At 38.0% G+C, this 12,994-nt stretch overlaps 1 protein-coding gene across 2 annotated transcripts in view; it reads left to right on the forward strand.

Annotated features, from left to right (window-relative positions):
- The window catches only part of SS18 (SS18 subunit of BAF chromatin remodeling complex), a 38,507-nt gene extending 31,596 nt beyond the window's left edge, over window positions 1-6,911 (forward strand). For both annotated transcript variants that reach the window (XM_088526672.1, XM_088526673.1), the window contains 3 exons: window positions 672-794; window positions 3,641-3,774; window positions 5,663-6,911. In XM_088526672.1, coding sequence (XP_088382798.1) covers window positions 672-794; window positions 3,641-3,774; window positions 5,663-5,689 — 284 coding nt within the window. In that variant the 3' untranslated portion in view covers window positions 5,690-6,911. The remainder of the gene's footprint in view (window positions 1-671; window positions 795-3,640; window positions 3,775-5,662) is intronic.
- Window positions 6,912-12,994: the final 6,083 nt, after the last annotated feature.

Here is a 12,994-nt window from a genome sequence, read left to right on the forward strand (position 1 = left end):
CCTGCAGCGGGAACAGAAATTCTTGCACAACACACCTGATACCCATGCAAAGCTCTTGTAGAATACTAGTTGCTGGCTGTCTTGAAAATTGCAGGGAACTTGGAAGCATTCAGAATAATTTCTTGCAAACACCTAAAACGTATAACCATAATTTGCCATGTCTAACAACAATAAAATGACTAAAACACTATAGAGATTTTTTTTTCCCCTCAATGGAAATTTTTGTTTAAACATAAATTTGTTGGTTCAGTTGCATATTTTCTTTTTGTGTGTGTATATATTTTGTATAATTATAGTGCCGTTAGGAAACAGCTTGCTGATCTTGTGTAGCTAGTCTGTGCTCTTGTAGCTGTCCTTAACTTTGTCTTTTTTATTTTATTTAGCATAGTCATGATCTTATGACTGTGATGGTCCAGTAAATGTAATGCTCGTTTGGCAGAGATGCTGAAAATGCTGCAGTTCAACTTTGCAAAATTGGCTTTAACTGCAGTTTGTTTGGCCGAATTCCTTCTGTTTGGTTTGAGTTTTCTTTGTTTCGTTCAGTTTTTGAAATCAGTATTGCATTTTCATTCGTTCTTGTGTTGTTGGCTGTGCATCTTAGAAGGAAAAAATAATAAAGTAAATATCTTTAATTTTCTTTTCTTTCTTTCTTTCTTGCAATCATATTACAGGAAACTCCCAATATGGTCAGCAGCAAGATGCATATCAAGGACCACCGCAACAGCAGGGTTATCCACCACAACAGCAGCAATATCCAGGCCAACAAGGCTACCCAGGACAACAGCAGGGTTATGGTAAGAACCTGAAGACACACAGACAATAATCATGGGAAAGACTGAGTGAGATCCTCATACGTTTTTCCACCGCAGTTTTACTGGGTAGAAAATCCATCTTTGCCAAAGAGCTCTATACCTTCCATCTCAGTGGGCCAGAACGAGAAGGAGCAGAAGATGGCATCCGTTGGGAAGTGGGTCTGGTTGGTTTATTACAGGTTGATAGCATGGCAAACTGGGGAACTTCTAGACATTTTTTACACAGGAATCTGTAATTTAAAAAGATTCTGAGAGACTCTGCTGTTTTATCTGTAGCTGAACATAGAATTAGGAGGGCACGAAGATGGCAAAAAGTTGTTCTCACATCTTTGTCTCTGATTTTGTTGTTCAGAATTGCAACTCCTATAAACTAGTGTAAAGTTTCATAGAGTCTTTATGAATCATCTTTAAATTCTTGCACTGATCAATGAAGAAATTCACTAGGCAGCATCGTCAATGCAGCTTTGGGAAGTATTTGTCTTAAAGTATTGCCCTGGTAGTGAAAACTTCCTAAAGCTGTTGTCGCACATGACACAAAAGAAATCTTTTGCCACATAAGATGATCCCATTCTTGGATTCGAGGACATTATTCCTAACAGGAAGCTTACAGTACTTGTATATGTTTGTTGGGATATCACTTAAAAAAAAAAAAAAAAAAAAAAAAAAAGGGGGGGGGGGGACAGACAGAAGGTCATAGTGAAAACACTGACTTTAAGTTTTCCTTGCTTTAATATTGTACATATTTATTGTAGAAGCAGCAGCCTTTAGAAAGAAATCTCTGAAATACAGTTCCATATAATTTAAAATTTAGTTTAGTTGCAGGTTTAAATAGTAAGAATTCCTGGTTGTGGTTATGCAAGGAAGTACATACCATGTTTGTTTGCCATCTAGATAAATACTAGTTTCACATCAAGTCTCATTATGTTGAGATAGAGTTAAGCTTTAAAAGGATCCACTGAGATTTGACAAACTTGTTGAGGGTATGGGTGAATTAGTAGTTCAAATAATGTTCACTTATATTCCACTAAGTTTAACACAAGAACAGCATGAAGGTCCATCCAGCCCAGTATTCTAAATGTTGTAAACAAATAAAAGTCTGTAATTTAGCCAACACAAAATCAGTTCTCCAAATAGAAAGGGCCAATTAAAAACAAAATCACACTAAGAAGTGTGATTGTGTCTGCCTTAGATGAGGCACTTAGGGACATGGTTTAGTGCGCATGGTGTTGAAGGGTTTACGGTTGGACTTGATGATATTCAAGGTCTTTTTCAACCATAATGATTCTATGAAATAAATCTGACTTACTCTGATTAAGAGATCATAGAGGAAAGGGATCAGGAAATCCACTGGAGTTGCCAAAATCTGTATACCTAGATAGCTTGTTCTCAATTTCCTTTTTTTAAGCAAAAATAGGTATTAAGATCCCAAGTAAATAAATACGAAATCTGTTTTACAAAATCTCTTAGTGACCATTTATAATTTTACTATGAAGAATCACTATAAAGAATTCCTGTGAATAAATGAACCCAAGTTTTATTTGTCAGATGAGCACAGCACTTTTTAGGATGCAGTATCCTTGCTTGATTTAGGATTTAATTGGTTAAAAATAGAAATAAAAATAAAATAAAAGAATAAAGAATAAATCTGCTTCCCGGCCTTATTATCAATCTTCTAAGTTTTGTCCCACTGCAGAAAGGTGAAACTCTGTAGTTCAAGGGGATTTGAGGCCTGAGAAGAAAGGCAATAGCCTGTGGAGCTTTTTCGTTCCAGGCCATCTTTCTAAATCTCTCATAGATTCAAAATTTATCAAAAGTTATCAGCCTATGTTGTCTTAATGTTCAGTGCCAGTAGCTGTAACTGCAGCACTGAATTACAGTATAGCTAAGACATACCCATTTTTTTCCTGAAAAAATTGCTTTGCTCAGAAAGCACTTCCTAGAGAGTTGCAGGTATTCCTGACTCCCCTCATGAAGGAGAGGTGCTGCAGAAGGCAAGCAGTCAGCTCGGGGTCCCAGTTACACAGGCAGCACCTTCTCCTGCTAGGCTGGCAGCGCGTGGAGGTCACTTGGTCTGGGGCATGTCTGCGCTGCCTTGTGGTAGCAACATGCAGCTTCCAGGGGTCAGCTGACTGGAAGAAAAAGTCCCTGCAAGTGGTGACAGTTTGCATAGGCAGGAGAACTCTTTGCTTTTACAGACCAAAAAAGCTGGAGCCAAAGTTATTTTCTACCCTTTTCCTGGAAAGTTGCTGTTACCAGAGTAGGAGCGAGTGGAGGGCATCTTGTTTCACTCCACAATAGCATTTCCTGGTTGTCACATCTCACATTTTATTCAGCAGCCTGTCTCCCTGTTTATGATTGCCTGCCGTGGTGTGAGAATGGGCTGCTAGGCTGTGCAGCACTGCTAGTCTCTTCAAAAGTACAAGTGCTAAACCCAACTGCTCTTTGGCTGTGCCTGGAATTAAAAGGCTTTGACCTGGAGCAGCAGCGTATGGCAGGAACAGGGTACCTCCTTAATGCTACGAAGTGACAGGGTTCCTGCTGTATCTTCTTGTCTTGTCCTCCCTGCCCTATGGCCTACACCTAGTGCGTGGAACTATATGTATTGGTAATGCAAAAATAAATAAATGAATAAATAAGAGGTAAGTACACAAGTTGGAGCACAGGCCCTGTCAGCTAAGGTGCTTTCAGTGATCTGTTACACGTTTTTAGGTAGATGACCTTAATGCACAGTAGTGCTGTTTTTGAGCCCCTCTCAGTTATAAAATGCAATGCCTTTACCGCTGCTTCTTTATAACACCTTTACCCGAATTTTGTTCTGTGACTTCCAGGCCCTTCGCAGAGTGGCCCAGGACCTCAGTATCCCAATTATCCACAAGGGCAGGGCCAGCAGTATGGGGGATACAGGCCCACGCAGCCTGGGCCACCACAGCCACCACAGCAGAGACCTTACGGATATGACCAGGTATGCCTCCATTTGATTTGTTGTGGTTCTTATATGCTCATTTGGTAATTTCAGTTGTTGCAGGCATTTAAACTCATGCATTTGAGAGCATAGTCTCTCTGCTGTGTATACGCAACTCTTGTGCTTTTATTCCCATGTGGCTTGTTCAGAAATACTTCTCTGGAGGGATGATTAGTCATTCTTTTTTGAGTTTGTAAAGTTGAATGCAGTTCAGCAAAGTGTGGACCTACAAACCCTGTTTTTGAACCTTAGTAACTGTTGTGAAAGTTGAGACTCCTAAATCTCATGTAGGATCATTTTCATTACTGCCTTGCATTAAGAATTGTTGAATTAATTTTCCACAAAAACAAATCCAGTAATGCTACTCTCCAGCAGCAGAAGTACCTCACGTGAGCAACTAAAGTCCCTGTATTGCAGGACTGTGATGGGAGAGGACTCCTGTAAAACTGTTTTCTCAATAAAGCATGAAGCAGAGGTTTTATTCTCGTAGAAGTTTAACTAAACTTGAACGTTTAATTTTAGCAGTATAAATAGTTCAGAAACATCGCTGCAGTAAACACTATTGCTTGGCATTACTAAAATTGACAGATCCTCAATCAAACGATAGGATATAGTGTTTGAAAAAAATGTGGTAGGTCAGTAAAGAGTTAGTTGAATTTTTAATAAGAACTTACTCTTACAAGTGAGAATAGTTACAGTTATCTGTATTTCCAAAGGACAGTAGTTTGCTTCCTTTCTGCAGAACTTAGAAAAAGACAGTGAAGAAGGAACACATAGAGGCTTTTGGTGTGACAGGTTAGAGCTGCAATTAGGTCAAGCACTGAATTAATACCTTACTTACGGAAAGAAAAAAGTATAGAAAAATGCTTTGCTTATGGCAAACATAGTGAAAGAATGTCCGTTCGCTGAGTTCTGGTTTCCTTTGTGACAGAAATATGTGGCTCTGTTGGTACGTTCTAGTCTTCTAGTTTGTGCAACCTGAGTTCCACTGGGAAATTCAATTATGGAAGGCCTTCCCACTCTTTCATACTAGCCAGTCCCATAGGAACTGCACTGCATAAATACTCATCTGGCAGCTGTTCTGAAACTCTCCTTCCCAACTGATCAGTGTATTACAATGAAAAAAAAAAGTGACATTGCAATATAAAAATGGCATTTAAAGCATTGCCTTACTGTGGTGGTATTTACCTGAAATGTTGACAGAAAAAAAAAAAAAAGGCAAACGCACTTTGAAGAATGTTTACTTTATGGCACACTAACTAAAGCTCGTGGTAAGTCTGTAGCATTGAGGCTTTCATCTCTGCCCTTCTTTTCAGTAAATCACACCCGATATCTCTGTCAAAGCAAGCAGCGGATATGAGCAAGGGGAATAATTCTGTGGATCAGATCTGGGGAATAAATGATTCCTGTAGGATAAGTTGATTACTTAATAATGTTTAGCATAATGTGCCTTGATTGTTGAGTGACTCGCATCAGTCTATTTTTTGATGCTTGATATATGAATGTCTTAGGTGTGTCTGAAAGCAGTTTAGTTTTCTAAACTTCTTTGAGTGTAGGTGACCTTGTCTTTTAAAATAGTTAGATGTTTAGCTGGGAAGTAATTCCTATCTCTTATTTTTGGTGATACTCTGCAAATTTCCTAGTGTGCGCTGTATTTAAAGACGTACAATTTTAGTTTTAAATCCATGGCATTATTTTAATGTGTATACATTAAAACATAAAAGATTTAGTGAGATAAAACTTCGTGCTGTTCAAATCAATTTGCCACTTACTGTCGTATGTTTACACCATTTAACATCACAGTTCTTTTATTGGTCTTTTGATTTCAACTTTTAATACAAGAAAGCTATCTATTGGTCTAATTCCATATTTTGGTTTTCCTTTTTAGGGTCAGTACGGAAATTATCAACAGTGAAAAAATACTCACATTCCGGTAGGCAGTATCTATTAGCAGCCATATTGTTTCCTCAGCACTGTGGACATCTTCCTGAGATGAGAACTTCCCAATCCATCTAGTTTTTGGAAAAACCTTGTGGGTAAATGGCTGTTTGACAGTATGCAGCCTTCATGGGTTAACTGCAAAAGACTGTAGTTTTTCAGAAACTGATTTCACATCTCTACTCTAGATGGCAATATTGGACAGAAAATATGTGACATAACAACTTGCAGTGAGCTGAGAACTGTATATCAAGTAGACTGTTACAGACGGAAAGGTGCGAACAGCTTTGTATGTTTATGAAGGTTATGGGAATTTAATATTTTTTCCACAGATTTTTTTTTGTAGGGGGAAAGGGGAAATGCACACTTTTTACAACAGCAATATTTTGTATATTATGTTTTTCATATGGTGAATATGCAAGGCAGTACACTACTCGCTGGGCAGGATAGGAAGTCTGCTGTTAAAATGGGTAGGGGCATGGTAAATGCTTGATGGTGTAAGTCCTCGAAATGGTGTACAATAAAGATAACAGTGAGAAAAGGCAGAGAGCCTCACACATCACTGATAGGTTCATGTACAAAGAATAAGAATCCCAGTTATCTAAATGGGAACGTAATTAAGGACAGTATAATATAGTCTTGTGCAAAGGTTAATTTTTTAAGCTTTACAATTTTTCTGAGTGAAGCATTTTTTGTAAAAATTGTTTCTAATATAGTTTGACATTTTCCTGCAACATTTTTGGGGTAACAAGGTAAACGTTTGGGTCATATCTCTTACCTGTGTTTTGTCACAGCTTCACAACAAGCACGCTGTAATCCCTGCTAATAATTGCAATAACACAGAAAATGCCAAGTGTGAATTTTACATGGCTTGAATATGCAAAGAACTCAGAAAAGATTACCGAGAACAGGACTGTGTTATCTAAGTGTATTTTAACCTTTAGTTGAATAATTTGTATGTATCAAAATAGTCTAGAAGACTGTAAAACCTATCTAAACTTTCCTAACTGGGAGTTAATATCTTTAGACAGGGGGCATTTTGTGTGTGGTGTCCGTTTTTCTTACTGGTGAACGTGAGACCAAGGGATGTCATAGAACATCACACCTAAAACCTGTTGGTGAGGTAAATGCCAAATTTTGTTTTGAACTGCATTATTGCTTATAGTGTTGCGTGTGAGATAGACGCAGCACCTTGATCAGTAGCATAGTAAACAAATTGGGTTTGAAACTGTCCTGCAACTATATATCAGATAAATTAATGGCTATTCTATTGTGCAGGAATATATGCATACAAGAATTTCTGGCAACTTTTATAAAGGATGTAACTTAAAAAATAGCCCTGGAGTAAAATTGTACTTTTTCAGTTGCAATCATGTTTAAATAGTTTTTGTTTGTTTTTTTTTGTTTTTTGTTTTTTGTTTTTTAAAAAAGCGTGCATAGTCTGTGTATGACCTTATACCTGGAAAACAGGATTTTCAATTTGTTCATCATTTTTAAAGGGAAAAACAATTTTCTTTTACTTAAAATTGTTTGATAGAAAATAAACATCAAAGATTGAAGAGATACGGTATGAGGAGCATTATTATGAATGAAATGCTTGTAGGTTCTGTGCCAATTTTCCACCACTGTGTACTTCATTGCTATTTAAAACTGTACTCCATCAATTCCAACGGAAGAATAAATTATTTGTGATTTTAATTTTCTCATTTGTTTCTTTAAATTAGATCTCTATCACTCTGATGTCTCATCTGGAGACCCTGCTGTGCGTTTTTATTATATAGAAGTTGGGCCGGGATAACCAAACTGTATTTACATTGTAGGACTTTTATCAAAATTCTCTTGCCATAGCCAACTTAATTAGAATTAACTGTTCAGTAATCAGCATGTTGTGTAGGTTGTTTGTTAGGAAATTCTTCCTGAAATTGAAGGTCCATGAGGCTATAATCAATATGACTGAATTAGATAAATGAGTTGAGGAGGCAAAAATGTGTTGAACCCAACCTGGTGTAGATATGTTATCTCATTTGAAACAAGCTCAACTGACATTAAGAAATAATTTGTCTTGCCAGCCCATCTTCTGTTGTCTTATTCTCTCTTTTAATGGAAACTAAAATTGCAATTTTAATAAGCAGAATTTCCTCCAGGGTTTCCCTCCTAGAGACTACTGCATTTGCAAGGTTTAATTGTTTTATAACGGTCCTGTTTCGTAAAAGTTTTTAATTGGTGGTGACAAAAATTGCCCTATTCCTCTGATACTGTGCTGCAAGAGAGGTGATAGCTCTACTCAGAAGTGAGCGTTTCCACTGAAACTCTGTATTAAGGAACATCAGCTTTCCCTAAACAAAAAACAAGCAGGAATGCATAATGGGAGCCAGGTGATGAAATGGCAAGATACAGGGTTAACTTTACCAAGGATCCTTTATTGAATAAAACCAAACCAACGTGAAACTAGTAGAAAAGGTGCTGCATTTGGCATGTAGAATGCTAAGTGCAGAATGCAGAAAATAGGAGGGCTGGGACATGGCAGGGAAACCTATGCAGCAAATCAAATATGTGAACAGAAATGCTGGAAATGTCCTAAGAATAGAGACAGTAAATGAATTAAGTGGTGTGTGTGGTGGTTTTTTTTTTTTTTTCTCCTCACTTGTCATAGTGTTGCAATTTTTGCCATTGCATTTTGCTCTTTTACGAAAAATCGTTGCATCAGAAAAGTCAGGTGGAATTTAGCCAGAACCCCCAAAGAAAATGTAAAAAGTGAGTAGCTGATTTTTCTTCATGGGTAATAGCTGCTGTAGCATAAAATAGGATTCTATTCTATAGGAGATATTCATTAAGGTTAATTTATAGAGTATTCTAGAGAGACTACAAACTGAAGTTCAAAAAAGGAAAAAAAAAAAAAAAAAAAAAAAAGGTGTTAAATAGTATACCAGTTATGCTATATCCCCTGTAAATACATACTTACATCTCTCTGCCCCAAAAAGAACTATCTCCAAAATCTGCCTCACATTTACTAGATTTTTTTTTTTTTTTTGGCTAAAAAATCGTAAGTCTGATGGAATTGATCTGTATTTATATATTCACAAAGCTTTAAATTGAGAAGCTGCTGGACCAAACTGGACCAAACCAAAAGATGAACTGCCAGACACTGGAAAGTAGATAAGATCAGAGAGAGAGAGAACAGGAGTAAATGTTAAGTATCAGAAATGATGATGCTTGATCAAAGAAATAACAGAAATGATGATGCTTGATGAAGCTTGAGCTTCTGTATTGGGATCACTGATTAACATAGAGACCCGTAACATTTTTCTCTCTCCTATATCAAACAGGAAAGAACAGGAAAGAATGAAGACTGAGTAAAAGTTTAACAGATAGGTATTGTTTGATTCAAAAATGATAGTGGCTAAAATAGATGTACATAGTAGAGAGTGCAACTTGAGCAAGGATGCAGGCAACATTTATTGAAGATGAGCAGCAATATATTTAAATTGATCATAGGAAATGCTTTTTATGAAATGCATAACTGCAAACTTGATCCACAAGACAGTATTGAGCCAGAGGCTCACTAGGATTAAAAAATGAATTTTATATATCTATACATACACACACACACATATCATAACATGCACAGTTACATCTGATCAGGTGAAACATTATTTTGAAAGAATATAAAGCCTCAAGCTTCACAGCAGCCACAAAGCAACACACTAGAAGTTGGAAGAAATTCCTTTTGGTGTCTTATAGACAGGAAATAATGGAAGAATTTAGATTTATTTTTGTCACCTTTGTTACTAGACCCTTACTCTGGAAAAGCAGCAGCAGACTGTTGGATTAGACTGCAGAACTGAAATGAAATGAAGATCAGAACTTATGTGACAGTCTTCTGTTCAGAAAATGACTTTTTTCCCAATGATAGTGAAATGAAGCATCACAGTAATGTGAATAGTGAGAAGCCTGTGATGTATTTGCTAATGTGCATTATTACTTATCCAAATAAATGTATTTCTAAATTATACAGTTATTACATGACTTCTAAATCAGGTTTTTGTGCGTGTGTGAAATTGCTAATAAATCCAAAATAGGCCCTTATTTTATTAATTTCTGTTTCTGGTCACTGGCATCACTGAAACACTGTGATTTTATTTATTTATTTTTTATTTTTTTCCTCCCTCCTGTTTGAGGTCAGGAGTTGGTTGAGGAGTCGTGTTGCTGTCCCCTCCCCTGGCCAATTGCTCAGCTCATTTTCCGCCTCCCTTTGGTGCGTGGTGCTTTTGCCTCTTCGGAGGGAATGAGTGGAGCAGTTTCCGTTCTCGGCTTGTGCTAGGGCGGACTCATTGCTTCCCATGAAACACACCTGTGATAAAGGCCTTACTTCTGCCTCTCATTCCTGTCTGCATCTCAAGCTTGCAAGGTGTTGGGTGCTTTCACTCAACTCCTAGCTGTTTCCCGTCTGTTTCTCGTGACGTAGTTTTCAACAAAAATTCTTGACGGATTTAGCAGCATGTATGGTTTCCCATGCCTGGTATCTGATAATTTTATTAGTGTTTTTTTGTTTGATTTTGATTTTGTTTTTTCTTTGCTCATTCTTCTATAAATATATATTTTCAATTTCCCTTTACTGTTCTTCACTTGATCATAAATGAAAGTAGTTCAGTATGCCAATAGTTTTGCAGATTTTGCTCTAAAAGGATTGTGGGGATGGAAAAGAAGTTGCTAAAATATCCAAAGCTTTTTGGGAATTCTTCAGAACGCTACATTTTGCTCATTTGACCTGACATTTTTTAAGCAATTGGCGAATTGCCTTATTGCCTTTTGTATTTTGGTTCATTATTTTCCTTTCAGCTAAAAGTTAATTTTACACAGCATAAACTCTAATCACCTACTGCGGTAGGATGTTGCCAGGAGTGTGCTGGCATCTTGACATAGGTCCATTACAGATACTTCTGTAGAAAAACACCATTTGCTAGGGCAGCTTTGGTAGAAATTGGCATTTTGTTTTCATGAAATTAAGTTCTATCCATGCTAGTGCAAACTTTAAATCAAGTGAAGAATTTTCAGTCTGCAGTATTATGTTGCCTTTACATTTGTCCAGGAATAGCTTTTCTGGTTCACAGCCCAGCAGCTTCAGACCCCTTTTTCATAGAGTTACAGTATTAGCAAGTGCCACAGTTAGATTTTCTATCCAAATAATACTGGCTATGGTGTTAGTTGTTAAAATACTTTATTGTCAAGTCAGTATGATGTCAATCTGAAAGGTTATTGATCTGCTTTTATTTTATTTTTTTGTTTGTTGGCAATTTGTAGTTTAAAATACGGTAGAGTTGGTGTCTATAGGACACGCATGTTAGCAGTGACCTCCTAACCAGGCTCTCCTGCTCTGCCCTGCAATTATTGTTTAGTGAAAGCTAGTCATCATCAGAATGAGAACATGATGGTAGGTCTGCACTACCACTTTGCATCGGGTAATTTGAAATGAGTTAATGTGTCTCCTTTTGCTGAACTGCTTGCACTTCCACTAAGAGTTTTGCAGAGGGATGCTGCAGGGTGTCATGCTGGCTGATGTATATTTGACTGTATTTCTGCAACAAGTTGGTTCAGTAACTCCTTAAGTTGTTGGCTGCCACATTTTGTTATGATATCAGTCATGCAGACCATTTGTATATTTCGCCAAAAACAGAGAAGCTAACTCATTTCTTGCTCCCTCTATTTGTGGAACCGTGCTGCTCATCTTCTGTTTTTTTCAGCTGTGATAACTCAACTTTTGACTCTGTCTCTCTTTTAGAAGGGTGCAGGCAAGACTTCTTCTGGAGCCTGACATAGGTACAAAGGTAGCATAGCTTCTGGAGGCACTGCAGGATGGCTGTATAAACTGATAGGAATCTCTGTGGAGCTATGCAGGTAGACAGAAAATAATCTCCAATTTCTTCTTTGGTCTGTGTTTCACAGAACCTTCTCCACTGTTACGAGGAAGCTGGTTTGGGATTGGAGAGACAAATATAAATTAGCAGTTTTCAGAAACAGGGTTTCTGATTGAACGTCTCTTTAGTGAACTGTTCCTTGAGCTTCAAAAAGCACCTTTTACACACCATTAAATGTGAGGATGAGGGTGTTCGTTGCCCTGAAAAAGTTTTCTTCTCAGTGGACTCAAGTGGGAGGTGGGAAAAGCAAGGAAGGTGGCTATTAAAGCCTGTCTTCACAGAAGGGATTTATTTAAGGAAATCCTCAAGGATTGGAACTTTGCCCATGTGTTCCTAAGGTCCAATAATTTACCCCTCCTAGATCACTTGTGGCTACATTAACAAGAAGAGTTACTATTCCATCCCCGTGCAAGGCTTCATGAGCATTCAGATGTATTGTCTGCCTTCATTGGCCCAGCCGGTCCTGGTCCCTCTCCTTGTCCTGCCCATGTTTTACAAGTCAAGCTTTTCAAAACATGAGAGACTGATGCTCCCTTTTCTCCTGTGTCGAAGGATGTACATCCAAGCTGTGTAGGTCCCTAAGAACACTGTGGTTTGTGCTGTCAAGATCCTCTGGCATGAGACCTTGTGTAGACAAGTATGCGTGGTATAGAAGGGCCCATGTATTACAGCAACATGCTTACTGTACATTGAATCTGAGTGCTATATTGCCTTCCAAAGCATTAAATAGATGTTTGAGTAAAGGGGGGACTTAGTAGGCTGGGGGGAGGATGAGGTAGTGAGGCTTAAAAGCATCCACAATGTTAAGGGCTTCGCGAGATCTTCAAAGACAAGGGACACAGCCAAGGTCTGTAGCAAGGACCAGTGCCAATACAACTTGATACTTTACAGTGACTTAGATGGCTGGTAGCATTCTCAGGAGTCACTGAGAAGGATCATAGGGGTACTTCAGGTTGGAGGGAACCTCAGGAAGCCTTTAGTCCACCCTCCTGCACCATGCAGAGTGAGTTGTGAATTCAAATTAGATTTTTTAGGGTTTTTTTCCAGACACATCTTGCTAGTCACATCTTTACAGTCAGAAACTCCAAGGATGGAAACTGCACAACCTCTCCGGACAACCTGTCTCCCTGCCCAAAGCTGTGTGAAACTGAGTGAAAAAGTTTCCTCTTTATTGTCTTGGAACATCCCTCTCTGAATGGGCTAGATTTTGTCAAGTATGGTTGCAATTTGTCTGGTAGTTCAACTAAAGGTGGGCAGGCAGGCATACACGCATAAATTCCGTGGGAATGCATCAAGCAGTGAACTTCCATAAAGATGACTTTTATAATCTCCAAGGATGAAGAGGTAACATGAGAGAAAAGGTCTGA

The sequence above is a fragment of the Tinamus guttatus genome, unplaced genomic scaffold (genome assembly GCF_059628265.1).
Source record: "Tinamus guttatus ecotype Peru unplaced genomic scaffold, ASM5962826v1 Tinamus_guttatus_pri_ptg000249l, whole genome shotgun sequence".
NCBI lineage: Eukaryota > Metazoa > Chordata > Aves > Tinamiformes > Tinamidae > Tinamus > Tinamus guttatus.